Source organism: Rhineura floridana, chromosome 11 (genome assembly GCF_030035675.1).
Source record: "Rhineura floridana isolate rRhiFlo1 chromosome 11, rRhiFlo1.hap2, whole genome shotgun sequence".
Classification (NCBI taxonomy): domain Eukaryota; kingdom Metazoa; phylum Chordata; class Lepidosauria; order Squamata; family Rhineuridae; genus Rhineura; species Rhineura floridana.
This window is the reverse complement of record NC_084490.1, coordinates 53895530-53917558: the sequence shown is the minus strand read 5'-3', so window position 1 is coordinate 53917558 and position 22029 is coordinate 53895530. Positions and strand designations below refer to the sequence as shown.

General features: G+C 45.5%; 1 protein-coding gene across 2 annotated transcripts in view; it reads left to right on the top strand.

Annotated features, from left to right (window-relative positions):
* EFCAB3 (EF-hand calcium binding domain 3) overlaps positions 1 to 22029 on the top strand; it is a 78426-nt gene that overhangs the window by 51004 nt on the left and 5393 nt on the right. For both annotated transcript variants that reach the window (XM_061590902.1, XM_061590901.1), the window contains 6 exons: positions 1285 to 1428; positions 15788 to 15859; positions 16116 to 16233; positions 17677 to 17873; positions 19083 to 19270; positions 21841 to 21945. In XM_061590902.1, the coding sequence (XP_061446886.1) occupies positions 1285 to 1428; positions 15788 to 15859; positions 16116 to 16233; positions 17677 to 17873; positions 19083 to 19270; positions 21841 to 21945 (824 nt within the window). The remainder of the gene's footprint in view (positions 1 to 1284; positions 1429 to 15787; positions 15860 to 16115; positions 16234 to 17676; positions 17874 to 19082; positions 19271 to 21840; positions 21946 to 22029) is intronic.

Sequence of the window (22029 nt, the reverse complement as noted above, 5' to 3'; positions counted from 1 at the left end):
AGCAGGGCTTATACAAATGGCCAGTAATGGCAGCAGACAACACATCACATCAACATCACATCAGATGCAGGAAAGGGGGGCTACATCACAACTACAGCATGTCCCTGGCTTGGTAAGGTTCTTTACCTGTTTATCCAGACTGATTACCTGGATAAAAGAATAATGCTGTCTGTGTAGAAATGGTAAAATAACTGTTTTGTCTACATATTATGTTAATAGATTTTATGTACGAAGTTTATGTATGAGTGTGGAATATTGCTTATTAGAACTGGTTTCATTATAAGGTGTAAATAAAACATTGGGTGTCATCCCATGTGTCTATTGAGTACATCAAAATAGGATGCTAAGCAGAACTGGCAGCTGTAAAATATCTAATTTATAGGTCGGTTAGACACATCTACCTATATAAAATAATCAACGGGCAAAGGGTAGCAAAGTTAGTATACATTAATCTCCATTGAAAGCAATGAAACTTATATACTATTGATCTTCATCCGGTGGGCTGAAACCCATTACTAGTTCATAGCCTAATATAAAGTGGGTCGCAGTAGCAGTACTACCATCATACAAATATATGGTAAAAGATTAAGAAATGGGTCCCCAAATGCATGTTTGGATTTAATTTATTTATTTATTTATTTAATTAAGCTTATATACTGCCTGACTAGCAACAGCTCTCTGGGCGGTGAACATTAAAAATACAATAAAAATAACACAAAACTGTACACAAAACTGTACAGTCTAAAATCAAAATATAATAATTTAGAATTAACAGGAATTAAAATGCCTCAGAGAAGAGAAAGGTTTTAACCTGGCGCCGAAAAGATGATAGTGTCGGCGCCAGGCGCACCTCCTCGGGAAAACCATTCCATAGTTCGGGGGCCACCACTGAGAAGGCCCTAGATCTTGTCACCACTCTCCGGGCTTCCCTATGAGTCGGAACCCGGAGGAGGGCCTTCGTAGTAGACCGTAGTGTACAGGCCGGTTCATATCGGGAGAGGCGTTCCGACAGATATCGTGGTCCCGCGCCGTATAAGGTGGATTCTGGGTCAGAAAAGGTTGTGGAGTACTGACTTAGATGGCTTCTCAGTTAAATAAGAATAGATTTTTTTATGTTACAGGATAAACACAGGGTTGTGAACACAAATGGCGGTAGGGACATTCATAGGAGAAATTGGCAGGCAGGTGCATAATCCTTTCTCTTCCCACTAATTCTGTCTCAAAGCAAATAAATATTTGGATCTCCCCTACTTCCTCTTCCTCTATCCCCATACCTCTGTTTAGCGTTCCGCAATGCTTACGATACCTTCAGCAAGGATTTCGATGGAACCATTGATATTGGAGCCCTACAGAACACGGCCCATAACTTGGGAGTCACCTTAACCGAGGAAGAAGCCTTTGATGAACTGATGTATGCTGATACAGATGGTGAGTGCATTCTAGAGCTGAGCCAAAAATTCTTAGTATACATTTTGCTGAGAACAATTCTGTGGTTTCCTCTTTTCCATAGGAGGTATGCCATCAAGCGGGAAACGACTCCACCTATCGTCCGAAGGCAAGAATGTTTCTGAAGTCAAGACTAGGGGCGTCAGGCCCCTCCCACTCTCCAGTTCATTCTTGCCTTCGTCCGTGCAAGATCTATAGCTAGTGACTAGATAAGTCTTTTGTTTGTGTGATAGAGGGTGGAGTTCTTGTGTGCGTATTTTGTCTCGTTCCCTTCCCTCTGTCCTGTCTTTACCATTGTTTGTGTGTCTTCCCTGGACAATTACTCGGGGAGGTTCTTCCTGGCCTGGGTGTGTGTTTTTTCTTCCCAAATCAAAGCCATCCGCCGCCTTACAGAGACCGCGGCTGCGGTCTCTCTCCCCCTGCGGCAGACGCGGCTTGCCCAGGAGCTGCAGCTGCAGTCTCCTGCCCTGTTCCGCCGCTTCTTTTTTCGTGCTCCGCCGATCGAGAGCCTGCGGCTGTGGCTCCCTTTGCTTTCGGCTTTTTTGCGGGGCGGCGCTTCAATCTTCCCCGCCAGGAGCCTGTATCTGCGGCTCTCAGACTTTCCCTTGGCGGCTCCTGTTGGTTCAGCTGCCTTGCCTCTCCAACTCGTCCGCGGTGCTTGGCTCTCGCCGAGACAGTCCTTCAGCCTGTGGCTGCAGCTTACCTGTTGGCCGATTTTTCTCCTTCTACGGAGAGTCCGCCGGCCATCCTGCCTCCTTTACGGAGTTTTTTTCCCGTCTAACTCACCCAGCCGCGATTACGTTCTCAGCCCCGCGGCTGTATCACTGTTCTGGGAGGCTTCTTTTTTACAGTTTTAAACTATTCTGAAGCCCTCCTTTCAGTTCGCTAGTACTACCCTGCCTGCCATTGCTCATTTCTTATTACAACGGTTGTTGCTGGGCAAAGTATCCACCATTTTTGATCGAATTTTCCCGCTCTTTTTACGGGCGCCATTTTGACTGGCCATTTTTTCCCGTCCCTTCTGATAGCCCATTAGTATTGCTAAGGGGGGTCTCTCACGGGCTGGGATTAGCAGAGCCCAGGTTTTTTCACAGCTCCCTCTGTGTGATCTGCTCCCTGTGTATGTGTCCCAGATAGGATCCTATAGCTCCACATAGGTTCCTTTACTAACTCCGTCTCTGGAACTGACCCTGGCAACTACTGGGTTACTGCGACTATCTGCACCAGTACAAAGACCTTTAGTGCTGCACGGTCTGTGCACCTGTGGCCGTTTCGTCAAACTACTATTACTGACTGATAGTGTGCAAAGGCTGTTGATACCATACAAAGCACTGTGCAATATTACCTTCTATTCCACCTTGCACCAGCCTGTTGATACTGTGCCAAGCTGTCTGTGCATTCTATCACATCTGTGGCCGTGTACTAAGACTGTTTATACTGTACATTCTGCCCCATCGTGGCAGTGTATTTAGTCATCTGCCAGTGCATTCTGCCCCAGTCGTGTGCCGTGCACTGCGTCTGTTCTAAGACTGTTCATAGTGTACATTCTGCCCCATCGTGGCAGTGTACTTAGCCATCTGCCAGTGCATTCTGCCCCAGTCGTGTGCCGTGTACTGCGCCTGTTTGGGTCTGTGCATTCTGCCCCATCCGTGGCCGTGTACTGCTACCCTTTAAAGTATATGATGGCAGAACAGCCAGAGACAACTCAGGCAACCAAGCCTAAACAACAGCCAGCGTCAAACCAGATGACCAAGCCTAACCCTCCTAAGGCGGTCAAACATAAGCACTCTAAAGTGGTTGCCAAAACCAAGCACCTTTCCAGCCACAGCACAACCAAGCAGCCCCGCTATGTCTCTGTTCCGGTTCCGGAGGAGTCAAACCATGCACAGTTAACTACCCTATTTCATTCTCCTGCTGCTTCCTCTGATGAGGAGGACTTTTCTGGCTTTCCTGTACAGCCAACGGTCAGCCAATCTGGGGCTTACTCTTCTTCACTACCTGTAGGGCCTTCTCCACTTCTGCCTATCCAAGAGCAACCATCTACATCTCCGGGTCTGCAGCTGTCCCACGAGTTCATCTCACAACTTCAGGGCATGCTGTCATTTTTCGCTCAGAGACAGTCACCATCACAAGTTCCTGCTATCCCTCAACACAGTGGGGAACACTTTGTACACAGTGAGACAAACCCATCAGGTTCTCCAGACCCATTTGACATTGCCAGGGGCAGGTTTATTGATGACGCCTCTTGTGAGGAAGAGTCCGCATTCGCGCTGCAAGACCAAGGAGACGAATGGAGTGACCACTCAGAACATGAGCAGGATACATCCTATCGCCTCTTCGATGCCTCAGATTATCAGCCCCTGGTGCGCAGAGTGTTGAACACCCTTGGCCTTCAATCCACTCCATCTGTAGCTTCCACTCCCGCTTTAAAGGGGGCCAGGGTCTTGAAATCCCCCACGACAGCAGAAAACTTTCTCCCTGTGCCAGACCCCATCGCTAAATTGGCCAAGGACGAATGGTCCCACCCCTTACAGGCACGCCAATTTAATAACATTGCGGACAGACTTTATCCTTTGGCCCCGGACTTTTCTACCAGACTGGCCGTACCCGGCATAGACGAGCCTATTTCCAGTTTAGTTTCCAGATCCCTCTTGCCGAGGGAAGGGGACTCTCATTTAAAGGATGCCACTGAGCGGAGATTGGACTTTGCTTTACGCAAGACCCATGAGGCTATTGCCTTTTCTATGCGTGCATCTACATCAGCCTCTATTTTCGCCAGAGCAGCAATGATGTGGTTGGACGACCTCATCGACGAACCCAACCCAGATCCTGCCTCTCTGCACAGATCGCTACTAAAATTGCGCAAAACAGCTGCTTTCGTGGCCGACACCACCTTGGACGCGAATCAGCTAGGAGCACGCGCTATGGCAGCTCAGGTTGTTGCCCGACGGACCCTCTGGCTGCGTCACTGGCAGGCCGACTCTACTGCCAGAGTTAATCTATCACGGGCACCTTACGCCGGATCATTACTTTTCGGTGCTGAGGCACTAAAGGCAGTGCTTGTTGACCCTAAGGACACTCGAAAGCCTGTCTTGGCCTCCGTCAGAAACATCGAGCGCAGACCTTTTAGACATTTTGCTTTGTACCGCACGTCTCAGCCCTTTCGAGGAACGCGGCCCGGGGGACGAGGCCGTGAGTTCCCAACATATGATTTCCGCTCCTCCAGAGGAGGCTGGAACCGACGTTTCCCGGGTAGAGGTCAGTATCAGGGCCGCAGAGGTTCCTCAACGTCCTCATACAGGGGAGGCTCTCGACAGCGCAGACAGTATTAATATAATACCAGTTGGGGGCAGACTTCTTCTATTTGGCAAACTTTGGCTACGTCTGACTCAGATCTCCTGGATCAGAGATCTTTTTTGTTATGGATATGCAACTGAGTTTTGGGCAATACCTCCAGACAAGTTTCATCCCTCCCCTTGTCCCAGGGCACCAGCCAGGCATTGCATCATGCAGACTGCGATACATCACCTCTTGGACATAGCGGCGATAGAGCCAGTCCCTACTGCAGAGAGGTCGGAAGGGGTGTACTCCCTCCTATTTGCTGTGCCCAAACGAGATCTCTCATGGAGGGCGGTATTGGACCTCAAGTTCATTAACCGTTTTGTAAAGTATCGCAGATTCAAAATGGAATCCCTCCACCCCATTACAGACAGCCTGCACGAAGGAGACTTCCTGGTTTCTATAGATCTAAAGGAAGCGTACCTCCATGTGCCTATTTGCATAGCCCACAGAAAATTTCTTCGTTTTGCCTTTGGCTCCCAGCACTTCCAATATCGCGCTATGCCGTTCAGACTTTCGTCTGCTCCGAGAGTGTTTACCAAGGGACTACTCATACTAGTGGCTCACCTTAGGCTTCAAGGGGTCCATATCTACCCCTATCTGGATGATCTTCTAATACGGGCGAATTCTAGGGAGCGGGCTCATCGTCATCTAACACTCACATTACATGTCTTACAGGCCCACGGTTGGCTAGTCAACTTCGACAAAAGCCATCTACAACCAACCCAACGTCTGCAACATCTAGGAGCAATGTTGGACACCCTGCAAGCGACTGTGTTCCTGTCCCCAGATCGCATAACTGTTATCACAGACATCGCAAGGTCTCTGATGCACAAAACATCTGCAGACGTCATGCTTCTAGCCAGGGCCCTAGGAATGTTGGTGTCGACCATCCATTTTGTGCCATGGGCTCGTGCCCATACTCGCCAGCTACAGTGGGCCCTGCTGCCGTTCCAACACGACATTGCCAGCTCAAACCATCGAGCAATCCCTTTGAGCCCCACACTGCGCATGTCATTCCGCTGGTGGACAAAGGTACAACATCTCACCCAAGGCACTCCGTTCAAAGAACCCCACAGGACTGTCATTACCACCGATGCCAGCCTCCTTGGCTGGGGAGCACACTGCAACTCCCAGTTCGTTCAGGGAGTTTGGAACACAACAGAGCAAACTCGAAACATCAACTGGCTGGAACTAAAAGCTGTCCACTTAGCTCTGCTCCATTTTCAGTCTCTCTTCCCCTTGGACCATGTCCTCATTCGAACGGACAACACATGTGCCAAATCTCATTTAAACAGACAGGGAGGCACCAGGTCCCGTCCTCTGCAGAACCTAGCTTCCCTCATTTTCGACTGGGCAGAACAACATCTGCAATCCTTAAAAGCAGAACATCTCAGAGGAATTTGGAATGTGACAGCAGACTGGCTCAGCAGACAACAGGTTTTTCTGGGAGAATTGAAACTTCATCCGACCATTTTCCATCTTCTCCATTGTCGGTTCGGCGTCTTCTCAGTCGATCTATTCGCCTCCAGTCGCAATTGCCAGATACCCAGGTACTTCACTTGATACCTGGATATGACAGCGGAAGCGGTGGATGCTCTGTCACTACCGTGGCAAGATGGCCTGTTGTACGCCTTCCCTCCAATATCTCTGTTAGCCAGAACCTTGAGGAAGGCGCGGCACGAGAGGGCACGGCTGGTTTTAATAGCACCATTTTGGCCCCATCGACCGTGGTTCTCGGACCTCCTTGCAATGTCGGTGACGGATCCTTGGCCACTACCAGTCAGGCCAGACCTCCTATCCCAGGGTCCAGTATGCCATCAGGAACCCAAGTGGCTCAACCTAACAGCGTGGCTTTTGAACGGGGACATTTGAGGTTGGCTGGACTGTCTGACGCTGTTATTGACATTATATTAGCCTCGGGAAGACCGTCTACCACCCGTATCTATCAACATACTTGGGTGGCATTTTCCAAGTGGTGTCAGTCCCTACACATTGATCCTTCACAGGCTACAGTACAACAGGTGCTGCAATTTCTTCATAGGGGCCTCATGATGGGACTTAGACCCAACACTTTACGTTGACATGCCTCCACTCTGTCGTCCATTCTCTCAGTGTCCTCTACTGGTGCCACCATTGCCTCGCACCCGTTCATTAAACGTTTTCTAAGGGGAACCGCTCTACGCTCACCGGCTGTAGTCCGCCGTTTTCCCTCATGGAGTCTGTCAAGGGTCCTGCAAGCCTTACAACACTCTCCGTTCGAACCTCTCAGGACTGTGCCTTTACGTCTGTTATCATTTAAGGTCTTGTTCCTGATAGCAATCACCTCTGCCAGACGCGTTTCCGAATTGGGCGCCTTGTCCTCTGCTCGCCATCTCTGTGTCTTTCACAAGGACTCTGTTGTGCTGAAAACTGATCCTTCCTTCCGTCCTAAGGTCAATTCAGTTTTCCATTGCAACCAGGACATAGTTCTGCCATCATTTTGTCCCAATCCTACTCATCCTCTCGAGAAGGCCTGGCATTCGTTGGACATTCGGAGGGCTCTCAAGACCTACCTGTCCAGGACTCAGGATATCAGAAGGACCGAGTCTCTGTTTGTATCCTTTCATCCAAGGTCTATGGGGCAAAAAGTAGCTAATTCCACTTTATCCCGCTGGTTACGCGCATGCATTACTTTAGCTTATGAGTCCCTTAAGCTCCCAATTCCACCTAGTATTACCGCTCATTCCACTTGGTCAGCGGCCACCTCGGCTGCTTTTGCTACCAACGCTCCTGTTGCCGATATTTGCAGAGCTGCTGTTTGGTCTACCCCACACTCGTTTATAAGGCATTATAAGATAGATCGTTATGCCTCTGCCGATGCCTCCTTTGGCAGACGAGTGTTGCAACAGGTTATTAACGAGGATTAGGTTGTGGGTGGTCCCTCCCTGTTATGGGCTGCTTTGGTACATCCCGCTTGATGGCATACCTCCTATGGAAAATGTACCATTGGTCTCACCTGAAAGGTGATTTTCATAGGAGGTATGCCATCACGACCCTCCCAGTTGGAGGAAATTTGGATGCCTAGTTGGAGGAGGCCTAGCTATTTCTTAGTATTGTCGTACATATACCTATTACGCCTTTTGATTATGTTTATTCGTGAGGTCAAGACTTCTATCACTGTTATATTGATATGTTAGACTCATATTATTCTGAAGGTTGCTATTATGTTATGTTGTTGCTGGTAGGCCTGTTGGCCTTTTTTCCTGCATTTTTAGATATCTCTCCTTGGACTCGCTGCGAATGAACTGGAGAGTGGGAGGGGCCTGACGCCCCTAGTCTTGACTTCAGAAACATTCTTGCCTTCGGACGATAGGTGGAGTCGTTTCCCGCTTGATGGCATACCTCCTATGAAAATCACCTTTCAGGTGAGACCAATGGTACATTTTTTCACCTCCACCACCCCCAAGAAAAATAATGCCACTTTGCAGAATTTTCTCTGAATATTCTCCACTGTTGGGTGTGTATTTGGTGCACACTGTTCCCCCCCCCCATGCTCCAGAATGACACTAAGGTCCAGGGCATTGCGGAGAATGCAAAATGGTGGCCAGGCTGGCATCACAGTTCCTGCTGCCAAAAATAAAAAATCATTTAGGAAAAAAACAAAAGCTCTTTTACTGCTAACATGAGCTCTGCCCCCGAGAAACCATTGGAGAATTTCTTCTTTCTTATAGAAATGCGGTGAAATGGTTCCCCCCCCCCTCAATTTCTCTGTCCACAAATGGGGTGAAGGATTTTGGGAAGCCATTTGCACTCTCTTCCACCCCTTTGTGGTGGGGACTGATCAAACCATCAATGTGTTTAACTGAACAGTTGTACAGATTTGGAGTTCAACCTGCTGGTTTTTAATTTACCTTGAAAAAAGTCTTCCATTGGCCACAGTTGGTGACTTTTTCCAAGCCTGATTGCACCGAGCAGGGATCCTCTCAGGGGTGCTGGATTGGTAAAAGCCCTAGTCAAGGCTGCAGGTTCTTTGAAGGCATGGAGCTGCCTCTCTTTTTTCCTTTTTTCCCGTTTGCTTATGAAACTGCCAGTGTCATGTATTCCATTGGCTCTATAATAATAATACTTCCAACTTGCCAAATTTATTACTTTTCTCCCAGCAACCCACAAACAAATGAGACTGCATTGGGTTTTTGTGGGATTTGTTACTTGCAGCAAAAGGTCATTTTGAGGGGTAAGAAGTTTTCTCTGAAACAGCGGCATTCCCCAAGGGGAGAAAAAGAAATGTTTGCTATAAATCTGAACAGTTCTCTTCACCTGGCAAAGCACTTGCCAAGAGAAGGGGTGAGTTATTGTGCCAGGCATAGTTCTAGTGGTTGTTTACATTCAAGTGGCACTGTGATGCTGAATTTGTGCCAGGTGTCACCAATCATGTGATAGTAGGGAAATGTGTGTCATCTGTGTTCCAATGAACCCTATGAGCGATGGAGTCATGTACTCCCAGCAGAGTCACCCATGGCAGTGTTGTCAAGTGAGAGGAACCAGACAAAGAATGATCCAAGAATGTCCTCAACAGCAGAACAGGCGGAGGATAACAATGTGTATGTTACAACGGCTGTGAAAGCGGATGAAGGCTGCACCAGATAAAAGACTTCCAATCGTCGTGATATCCATGCCATTGTGTGTTGTGTGTTGATCGTCGTGCACCGATCTCCCCACATAAAACAAATCCACGCACAGGCATCTTCCAACCAAACCTAACCAAAACAAAAGCCCCATGGTGATCGGTGAATGGCAACGGGGGCAGGACTGTGAAATCCGGAAGCCCCTAGTCATGGACCGGCACATGGGCAGTGGATACAGACTTAGTCATCCTAGCTCAAGGACCAAGGCAGTTGAGTAGTTCAGCAGCTATATCCATGACTGAGCAGTTGTATTCAGGATCCACTCTGCTCACCCCATATGGGGAGGGGGCTAGAAAAGGTGCCCTAAACATAGTCTGCCTCATCTCTCTCCTTGACTGGATCACTGCGTCCAGTGGGGTCACCACTTAGCGGTCGCAAAAGATAATTTGAACTTTGGAACATGGAATATACGGACATTGCTGGACAATACAGATAGTGAACGTCCTGAATACAGGACTGCCATCATCGCAAGGGAGTTGAGATGTTTTAATATTGACATAGCAGCACTCCAAGAAACTCGAAGAGCAGGAGAAGGACAATTGAAGGAAGAAAAAGGTTACACCTACTTCTGGAAAGGACTGCCTGAGCAAGAACGACGAATACATGGAGTAGGCTTTGCTATTAAAAATGAACTTGTGAAGCTCTTGTCAGAAGTTCCTACTGGCATTAATGAACGACTCTCAACTCTCCGATTAAAACTCACCAAAAACCAGCAGGCAACTATTCTAAGTGCTTACGCACCAACATTAGATGCTGATGAAGACATCAAGGAAATTTTTTATACCCAGCTGGACACCATCTTACAAGAGATTCCTAAGGAAGATAAAATTATCTTCCTAGCCGATTTCAATGCAAGAGGTGGGCGTGATTTTGATTTATGGCCAGAAACCATTGGGAAAGAAGGAGTTGGCAATAGCAACCCGAATGGCATTCTACTTCTGACTAAATGTGCAGAGCATAATCTTGTTATTACAAACACACTCTTTCACCAGAAAGATAAACTTAAAACATCATGGAAGCACCCTTAGTCGAAGCACTGGCATCTCCTGGATTACGTAATTGTCCATGCCAGAGATCGTCATGATGTACTCCTCACTAGGGCCATGATGAGTGCCGATGACTGCTGGACAGATCACCGATTAATTCAATCCACTATGGCCGTTAATATTGTTCCTCAGTGTAGGCTCCAAGGAAGAAAACCAAGGTGTAAAATGAACATCCACACCCTTCAAGATCCTATTAAGCGAGCCTGCTTTCAAACAACTCTCAAGAAACATCTACCTACGGAACTCCCTGAAAACGTCGAGGAACACTGGAGTAAACTGAAGACTTCCATTATTGCAGCATATGAACAAACGATTGGATACCAAACTAAGAAACATCAGGACTGGTTTGATGAGAATGATAGTGAGACTGAACATATCATTGACAAGAAAAGGAAAGCCTTCCAGATATGGCAAAAAGACATTAACTGTGCTGCCAAGAAAAACATCTATGCCAGTGCAAAGGCTGAGGTCCAAAGAAGAATTAGAGAACTTAAGAACGCCTGGTGGATAAAGAAAGCTCAAGAAATCCAGCATTTTGCAGATGCCCATGATGCACGGTGCTTTTTTAATGCCACAAAGGCCATCTACGGACCAACAAATTATGGTACAAATTCCTTACGTTCAATAGATGGTACCAAACTTCTAAAGGACAAAGAGTCTATTGCACTGCGTTGGAAAGAGCATTACCATGACCTCCTTAACTAACTCTTACGTGGCTGGTGAGGTCTTCTTGCAAATCCCATAACAACAAATTAGAGATGAGCTTGCAGTATTCCCTAATTTGGATGAAGTCAGTAAAGCCATTAATCAAATCAGGAATAACAAAGCTAGTGGTCCTGATGGGATTCCTGCTGAAGTCTTTAAAGAAGGGGGGCCTGAATTTACACAATAACTTCATAAGCTCATTGAAAAAATCTGGATGAGGGAGGAGATCCTGGAAGACTTTAGGGATGCCATAATTATCACTCTTTTCAAGAAGGGTGATAGAACAGATTGTGGGAACTACCGAGGCATCTCTATTCTAGCTACCGCAGGTAAAATCCTTGCAAGGATCCTTGCAAATCGCCTCCTACCTATCTCAGAAGACATCCTCCCTGAATCCCAAAATGGTTTCCGTCCTTCCAAGGGGACAGTGGACATGGTCTTCACTGCACGACAGCTTCAAGAAAAATGCAAGGAGCAAAACCAACCTCTGTATATGGCATTTATTGATCTGACTAAGGCCTTTGATACTGTAAATTGAACTGCTCTCTGGACCATCCTTCCGAAAATTGGATGCCCTGATAAATTTGTGAATATTTTGCAACTCCTTCATGACAACATGACGGCGACAATTTTGGATAACAATGGCTCTCAAAGTGATCCATTCAAAGTGGGATCAGGTGTCAAACAGGGATGTGTCATTGCTCCGACCTCATTTGCTATTTTCATTGCCATGATTCTACGCCTTGCTGAGGGGAAACTTCCCACTGGCGTGGAAATCACATATCGAACAGATGGAAAGCTTTTTAATCTCAGTAGGCTAAAAGCAAAAAGTAAGGTAATTACAACTTCCGTCATAGAACTTCAATATGCCGATGATAATGTAGTCTCTGCACATTCAGAGGAAGATCTTCAAACTATCCTAAATGTCTTTGTAGAAGCATATGAAAAGCTTGGCCTCTCGCTTAACATCAAAAAAACCAAAGTGCTTCATCAGCAAGTGCGAACCAATCCCTCTGTAGCACCATCAATCCAGCTTAATGGTGCGACGTTGGAGAATGTCAATCACTTTTCTTATCTTGGCAGCCATCTCTCTGTAAAAGCTGACATGGACGCTGAAATTCAGCATTGTCTGAGCTCTGCGAGTGCCGCATTCTCCCGAATTAAGCGTAGAGTGTTTGAGGATTGGGATATTCGCAGGGAGACCAAAATGCTTATTTACAAAGCCATTGTACTACCAACCTTACTGTACGCCTGTGAAACATGAACCATCTATAAACACCACTCCCAACTTCTTGAAAGATTCCACCAAACTCTGGAAATTACTTGGAAAGATAGGCGGACTAATGTTAGCGTATTGGAAGAAGCAAAGACCACCAGTGTTGAAACAATGAGCCTCCAACATCAACTTCGCTGGACTGGCCATGTTGTTCGAATGCCTGATCACCCTCTTCCAAAGCAGCTACTTTACTCCCAACTTAAGGATGGAAAACGGGATATCGGTGGACAGCAAAAGAGGTTTAAAGATGTTCTCAAAGCTAATCTAAAAAAATGTAACATGAGCATCGAGAACTGGGAAGCCTTGGCCCATGAGCGTCCCAGTTGGAGGTCGGCCATTATCAAAGGTGCTATGGACTTTGAAGAAGCACGAGTACAGGGCGAAAGGGACAAACGAGCCAAGTGGAAGGCAAATCCTCATTGTGACCATCTTCCATCTGCAAACCTGTGTCCTCACTATGGAAGGCTGTGTGGATCCAGAATTGGCCTCCACAATTACTTACGGACCCACTGTTAAAGACCTTACCCTGGAAGACATTCTTACTTGGCCACGAGTGATCGCCAATGAATGAATGAATGATAGTAGGGATGGGCGACAATTCTGCTGAATTCAGATTTAGCACCATATTTTTCAATGGTCCACATATCCTCCATCTTTGTGGAGCAATCCTGCTTGCTCCAAATTTCAGTGGCTTTCCTTCAACACCAGATTCCCCCCCCTCAAATATTTCCTTAAATATATTATCCTTGTCTTGATTTTACTCACAGCACAACAGTACAGGTTTCTCTCTCTCTCTCTCTGCCACCCCCTTCCACTCCAATAATCCAGGTTCCAAGCAGAAGGAAGCAAGCCAAGTCTCCCCCATGTTAAGGACTCAAGGCTTGCTGAGGAGGAGGTGGGGGTGAAAGCTGCTTTTCTCCAGTCTCTGCTAACATGAAAACTGACCAGCCTCAATCACAGCAGAGGAGGCGGCAGAAAAGCCACTTTCCTTCCTTTTATCAATATTGTATTTCAAATTATTGATATTTTATTTCAGAATATTGATATTTTCTTTCATTTATCAATATTTACTTTCAAAATGATAATTTGAAAGAAAATGTTGATATTAATCTTTTCTTGGAGGGGAAAAAATCAGACAAGGAAAAACAGCAGATAGCGGCCAAAAAACAGAAATCAATACAGCCTGTTAGGTCGACAGGTTGCTTTCAAAGTAGCACCGGCCAATAATCCCATCCCTATCTGGTAGATAGTACCAAAGATCTGAGTCTCAGGTGGGAGCTCAGAAATGGCTCAAAGCGATTTTAGTGCTTAGCTCCTTCTACTCTTTACAGAGGAAGAATGCCCCAGTCTTCTCTTCATCCCTGTCCCAATTCTTTCTGCTCATGAAGCAGTTTATTGAATGCATAGCATTCTCTGCTTGGATGCAAGCCACTTATAAAATTAAGCATGGTGTGGATAAAGTGACTAGAGGGAAATCTTCTCATTCTCCCACGAAATTGATTGGCAATAGATTCGGGACAGTTCTTCCTCACACATCACATAATTAACTTACACAGCCACATGATATGGTGATGAATACTAGCTTACACGCTTTCAAACAGAGATTAGACAAATTTTACTGTTTTTATTTATTAAAACCAGGTGTGGGGAACCTTTGGCCTTCCAGATGTTGCTGAACTACAACTCCCATCAGCCCCAGCAAGCATAGCCAACAGCTAGGGATCCTGAGAGTTGTAGTTCAGCAAAATCTGGAGAGCCAAAGGTTCCCCACACCTGATTTAAATCTTCTGTACAACTCTTTATCAGAACCGGTTTCAGGGGTCTTTGCAACTCAATGGTATGCTTTTATTCAATGGGTTAACAGAAAAAGTGGCCATAGGATTACACCATCCACATGTGGGGCTCTATGGATTTATATTTTGGGAGAAATGAGAGACATTATTTTCCTACTCAGGAAATGAAACTGGCAGAGCAATCCAAACTATAGGAAGCCAGCATAATTTACTCCCACCTAAATTAAACCAGAGTAAATTACCCCTATTCTGAACTCCTTTCAGGAGCAGGGCTACTGCTAGGTGAGATGGCCCCTGAGCCTGGCTGGGAAAAAAAAACCTTTAGAAGAAGCAGGGGTGGGGAACCTTTGGCCTTCTAGAAGTTGCTGAACTATAACTCCCATCAGCCCCAGTAAGCATAGCCAGTAGCTGGGATTGATGGGAGTTGTAGTTCAGCAACATCTTGAGGGCCAAAAGTTCCCTACACCTGAAATAGAATTTGACTTACCACCCTTTTCCCCAGTGTAACTTCCGCTGGATTGCTAGGTGATGTGACTGAGCTAGAATAGGGATAAGTCTCCTCTGGCCTGGTGGCCTGGCCCCACCACATCTCCAGAATGCCCCTTTTTCAGAACTTACCCCAGCTTTGACTGAGCTGAGATGGGGGATCTCAGCCACAGATCTGCCAGTTCCAACCCCCCTTACCCCAGTAGATCTTGGGTTTGGATTGCTCCCTAAGATTGTTCTCCATCTACATTTGGATTTTGAAAATGATGCGCTACATGTTGTTCTGTTTTTTAATGTAAATATTTTTTAAAAACATCAAGGCAGTGTATGATGTTACAAAATAAAATAAAATAAGTAGCAATCCAGAAATGAATTTAAAATAGCACAGCATACTCAGCAGAGTACTGAGGGCAAATAAATAAACAGCACAATCTAAAATATTTGGCGATAAATGAGTTTTTACCTGGCACCTATGTGACAACAAGGTACGCTACAGTATAACTGGCAAATGTCCTTGAGGTACACCAGTGGGGTGCCAGAGCCAAAAACACCCTTCCCTTGGTTGCCACCCACCTCACTTCTGATGGTTGGGCAATGGCAGATAATCTCAATGCACACACACAGGTTAACATGGGAGAAGATATTCCTTATGATACCTGTGTCCCAAGCGGTTAACAGTTTTATAAATGGCTGTTAAGCATGGTAATTATGTTGAGCCTCCATGTTCCGAAGCAATATGTCTCTAGGGACAGAGGAAGGCCTTCATTGCTTGTGGGCTTCCAAGAAGTAGCTGGCTGGTTACTGTCGGAAACAGGAGATTAGGTGAGATAGTCTACTGTTATTTTGATGGAGAAGAGTGGCAAAACCACAGCACTGTGACATGCCCAGAACTGAGCTACAGTATGCTGGTGAATGAATTGGGATCTGAGAGTGACAAGGTTGCCTGGTCACAACCAATATTAAGAGTAAGGCATTGTTGTGGTTGATTCTGTCAGGCTGCCTCATCAGCATCTTTTCTTTGTCCTGTAGGAGATGGAAAGGTGAATTTCACAGACTTCCTTAACATAATCACAGACAGCAAGCGCTTCATCCAGGCTGTAGGTGAGAAGAAACAAGCTCTGTTGTCAGGGAGACTGATCCCTACTCTCTGTATGGATTTTGCAGTTATAGCATCTTGGGGATCCTGTGGGAAATGCCGGTAGCTACAGAAAGCGAACGTGCTATGAAGGCATGATGTCATTGACAAATGGTGGTGAGATGGGCATTAAGACTGCTACCTCTGTAGTTCTAGCCATGACTTGATGAGGGTGAGATAGTGGGAGCTTCTCTGATCACTCTGCACCATCATTTCTCTCAGCCCCCAAGAAAAGTGACGTAGAGACTGTAGATGCCCGAGGGATCTTGTTCTTCGAGCTGTTGTCAAAGCTGGTGGAGTCATCGATGCTGCCAAGAAAAACCACTGTGAATATTGTCAGGTGAGAAAGAGGAAACCCTGAAAATGTATATGAATCACCTTTTACATATATCTTGGTGATGTGCAAACACACCATGAAAACAGCTAAAAATAGTTTTTAAAACATTACAAAAAACAACTAAAGTTATAAAGACCCATCATTGTCTTTTTGCAAGACCTATTAAAAAGTAAAGGCCTGTTGGGACTGAAAACAGTGTTACTTAATAACCCTTCATTAATTAAGCACTTCACTATCAAATTTTCAATTACCACCTCCATCGGGCAGGGACCTATCTGTGGCTTGCATTACTTTGTAAAGTGCCACGCGATGTATATTGGTGATGGTTTATAAATAAATAACACCACCTGGGAGCAATGCCCAGATGTCCTGTGGGAAACGGGAGCATCTAAGACCCATAACTCACTTACCCCCCTCCATGCACAACACTGACAATAAGCCATAGTTCAAAATGGAACCCATTTATTCTACTAAGCAGTGGCAACTTAAGGTTTAGATTGGGGATCAGTGATGTCATGCCTGGAGGTGCACAGGCACCTGCAGGAGCCGCCCCCACCCCACTCATCCTCCCGCTAACATTAGGCTTGAAAGAAGCCAGCAGAACAGGCTACAGTGTGTGCATGGCTGCAGTTTCTCTCGTATGCAAATGTGCCACGGGTACAAACGTTGAAGTGATTGTTCAATAGTGCTTGATTTTTATTATGTCTATTGATTAAGCACAAAAGTGCCAATAGTGTTTTATTTTTAAAGAAAAAGGAAGCAAGTTTTTTTAAAAATGGCAGGAAGGAGAGTGAGGAGCCACTCTGTGTGATCTGAGCGCTCCACCCAATCAGTCAGTCCATCCCCTAGCCCCATGCGGCAGAGGAGTCAAGGGGAGGGGTGGAGTGAAAAGGTGTCATCAGCTCTGAGCCAGCAGCATAAGATTACCAAGAAAGAAAGAAAAATGAAATTGCAATGCTCCTCCTCCCATTTCTAGAATAAGCCAGAGCCCCATCATCCTTTTCTGGATTGCAGAGGCCGACATCTCTCTCACATAGTTTCTCCTCTGTTTTGCTAGCTTCTCCTCTTGTTCATAATGTTGGTTAAGTAATAAAACTAATGGATTGATGAGTATAAGCTGTAGTTGAAGTAGGGATGGAAGGATCTATCAATTTCATTTATGTTTCTCATGTTTCCAGTCTTAAATTTGGTTCTCCACACTTCAGCAATATTTTTAAAATCCTCATGAAAATTCTCCAATATTTTAGTGAAAATTTCTGCTAATATATTTTGTATGCTGTTGTGATTACTATACAAGCAATATTGTATGCAGTTGTGCAAATTTGATATAATCATTTGTAAATGTGAACTGAATCTAATTTCTCACCCATCCCTTGGCTGAAGACGCCTTTACTCTCTTGTTCTGTAACCTTTTGTCTTGGTGCTGCTCCTTTGCCTTCTATCTAGCTACTACCGGCAAAAGTTCCTGGAGTCTACGGGCAAGAGAGCTTGGCGTTCCGATAGCATTACTGAGGGCAAGGGCCATCGCAAGAAACGAAGTCTGAAAAAATCCCAATCGACCTCCATGTCTGCCTTTGCTGGTGCTGCTCGCATCTGCGTCATGAAAGACAAAGAGCTGCAGTCATATGTTGAACACCTCCAAGGTGAAAACTGCCTGGGTACTGGGCAGTCAGTGCATCATAGCTGATAAAAGAAGCCACTAAGAGCAAGGATGGGCTATGAACTGGGAAATTGGAAGTAATGGCCATAAAGTGCTGGGCTGACAACTGCCAATGCTGCTCTGGTTTTTCTAGTGAAAACTAGTTTTTTGGTGAGCCATGAGAAGCCATTATTTTGACAGAAACCACATTCTGTGTTTACCATCATGTGCATATTTGCATCACTCATGTCATAGCTGGCACATGGTTATCTGGACTGGGGCAATGCACTGTTGTTGATTTATGTGTAGCAGCTTCTGTGTCAGGGATGGGGAACCTCCAGTCCATTGGCGAAACTTGGCCCACCAGGTGGTTTTCCCTAAACCATGGCCACCTGCCCCATACCTGACATCATATGTGATGTCAAGTGTGGGGCAGGTACCAACTCTGCTACAAAGGAACAACTGGGAGCTTAAAGTGACCTCCCAGCTGTTCCTTTGCTGGAGCAAGGTGTACCTTGCTCCAGTTGCACTAAGTGGTTTGCATTGAAACCACTGCTAAAATTGAGTTTTTCCCCTTCATTTTAGCAGTGGTTTCAATGTAAACTACTTGGTCCTACAGGACCAGCAAAGCTGCTTGTGCTGTAGTTCTCAAGTGCTCAAGAACAAGCTAACTGTCAGGTACTTTGGACTTTGATAGGTGGGCAAGACAACCCATCTGTCAAACCTGGCCCATAGGTGGGGTTAGATAAGGAACCTGGCCCACTGAGCCAAAGCATTTCCTCTCCCCTGATCTATGTGCACAACACTTTACAACATAAATGAGGACAAGTCTATGCCCCAAGGGGCTTACAGTCTATAATATGGTTACTGGAAGAATAGGTGTACAGTTTGGTCCTACATATTTGGTTACAGCAGTATATTGGACTAGAGGGTTGGTGCTATAGGTTCCATAGAAAAGATGGGTTTTGAGGAGGGATTTGGTGTAAGAGAGGTGGCCCCATGGAGGTGTTCTCTGCAAAGGCATTTCTGGGCACAAGAGTCACCAAGGGGAAAAGGGCAGAATTGATTGATGGAGCAGGAGACCTAGCTACTTCCCCTCACCTTTTCCAAACTCATGTCATGTTGGCCTTTCTGCCCAATCCAGACCTGGCTTGTTTCCTCAGGCACACACTTTCCCAACATCTAATTCCTTGTTGTTTTCCCGTTCTGCCAGGAAGCATTGCCCCTTCAGACAGCCCCTATTCGCAGGTGCCCATCTTTCCTTTGATTCCCAACCAAGATGGCCCAATGAAAGGAAAGCCAAGGAAGGATATTCCCAAGCTGGAGCAGCAGAGGAAGATGGAACCCATCTCATCTTTTGAGGACCACTTCTTCCATAACAAAAGGTGGCTAAACCAAGAGGTGAGAGTAGAACTTCATTTGTGCCAGACTGAGACCTAGCATCAATTTTCCATGTCACAATGTAACCCTGTTATATACTGCACTGGAGACCTATGGCACCTTTATAATATTTGATTTATTTACAGATATCAAGCAGAGTGTTATGGAGGCAAATGCATTCCTACATAAAGTCACTACTCCTGCATCAGGTTCCCAAAAATGAGCAACTGCACCCCAAGCCAATTCACACTGTTCTCTATCCTTGTCTCATTAGCTCTCAGGGTCTCACCTTCTCAAATTCTGATGGATATTACATTGCAAAAACTGAAGAGAGATATTCCCAGACATGAAGCGAACATCTCTTATTGTCAGTTGATTGTATGTTTTGATCAACCTCGTCAATTTTATAGCATTCAGCTATATAACATAGATATTCACTCAGCTACTGTTAGGGATGTGTCAGAATTTCAATTTAGTTCACATTTCAAGCCGAATCTATCAAATTCACATTTTTCAAAACAATATGAGAACCCAAACACAGTGATCCTTTGAAATGTGCACTTATTCAAATTTTGCAATACAATTTGGTAACCAAAAAAAAAAATGTTTACAACATGCATATAATAGGGGAAAGTGTGCATAAAAAGGAATATATAATATGTTAAAATATGAGAAATGTCTTGTAAAAATGTGTAAGTTAGTCAAAACTGCCTACAAAAATGCGTGTATTGGGACAAATTTGCAATAAAATGCTGGAGTATTTTCATGAGTTTTTTTTAAAAAAAACACAAACGCAAATTGCTGCAGAAATGTGGAGAACTGAATTTAAGATTGGAAAAATGAGAAACTGAGAGAACTAAAATTGACAGCTTTTTCCATCCCTAGCTACTGTACAACTAGAGATAGTCCCCTTCAGGGACTGCAGGGTAGAGATTTCCATGTCAGAGATAGTGTTGGCAGAGAGGCTTGGGCTGTGTATGCACAACATTTTATTCTAGAATCAATGGAGACTGAGCAGAATTTTTCTTTGTAGTCCACACACAATCTAGATGTATTGTACATGTTTTGCCCCTGAAAAACGCATCTTGAGAAACTGTATCCACATCTGCCCAATGATGATGTGGGTAGGCGTATATCAAGATCACAATCGCCACTTCCTTCTTCATTCACCTGGGGCATGTGCTGGGAGGAAAACATGCAGATACCCTAATAAAGGGGAGGATTTTCAAATGCATATCAAGTAACCACACTCACCGTTGTGGACAGCAGGATCTAAAACTGAAAATTTCTAGATCGAAAGCAGCATATTGAGGACAAGCACCAATAATTCTGGATTGAGAAAAGCTACATTTTTGTGTAGCAAATCGGTTAGTGTGTAGTACGCATCCTTGGTGAGCCCTGGTATCTTCCTTCCCAAGAAATTAAGCATTCAGGGAAGTGGGGGATATGTTGCCTCTGAAAAGGAGAAAGCACCCCCTTTCCCACTTGTTTATTACATGTAGCTATTTCCCCAAATATCTTAGCATGGCTCCCAGCTGGCTCACAAGCAGTGTCAGGGCCAGACCTGCTTAGCATCAGCAAGAGAAATGTGTCATGTTCTCTCAGACAGTCTTCTAGGGGCCAGACTTCAGGTTTATTCATTTGAAATATTTACTTTAAGAGTCCAGACAATAAGAAGTTTCTATGCCTAATCCCTTTTCTTACACAGTAATACCTTGCATTAACGTACTCAATGGGACTAGAGCGAGTATGTAAACCGAAAGTGTCCTTAAAGTGAAACACTACCTTTTAAAACTTTTTTTACCTCTCCTTCATGCGGAGCCTCAAAGCCCCACGCTAAAGCCTCTGCTGCTGCGCTGCCGTGCCTCTCAGCTGATCACGATCGTGGCTCCCAGCTGTTTTGCGGTGGCACGATCACGTCTATTTCCGCCCCCGCGCTCTAGAGCCTCTGCTGCTGCGCTGCTGCGCCTCCCAGCTGATCGCAGTCGCACCTCCCAGCTGATTTGCGGTGGCACGATCGCGTCTATTTCCACCCCCACGTGCTAGAGCCTCTCCTGCTGCGCTGCGTTTCTGGAGAAATACAGGCATATGGAGCATGTACGTTATAGCGAGGTGACGTTAAGTGAAGCGACGTTAAGCGGGGTATGCCTGTACAAAAACATGATACTGAAAACCTGGAAATCGAAAACAACAAGGCTTGGGTTGTTTCTTGTGTAACTTGGGAGCCTTTGACTGGCTTCACAGGTCCTTATGCCTGACCTCCCTCACCCCCAACATTTTGCAACAGTTTCCCAAACTCAAGCCTCATTTCACAGATCTAGATTGTTCCAACTTTAGAGAAAGTGAAACAGATCCTGGTGACTTTTTTTTTTACTGTAAAATACACTCAACTAGGACATAGCAGATCTCAGTCTCTATCATTCAGAATCAGAGTTTTTGCTGAGCACTACTATGTTGACATGTACATTTTCCCAAATGGGGAAAAATGTGCCACCACGTCTTGTGCCACGATTCTTGTAAGGCTTGACGATTAAGCTGTTGTTTTCTGCCTGATGTTTTTCTTTTTCGTTTCTTTTTTTTTTGTTATACAGCCTAAACCCTCCAAAGACCCCAGACCCTCCCTCACACTTACACCACAATTGACACGAAGACGGCGGCGTTTGACTTTTGACAACCTGGACGAGATCCGACAAGAAGTAAGCTGTTAGGGGCTGACACCATTCAATAGGCTGGGTCCAGGATAAGTTACATGTACACACAGTGCAATCCCCACATTACAG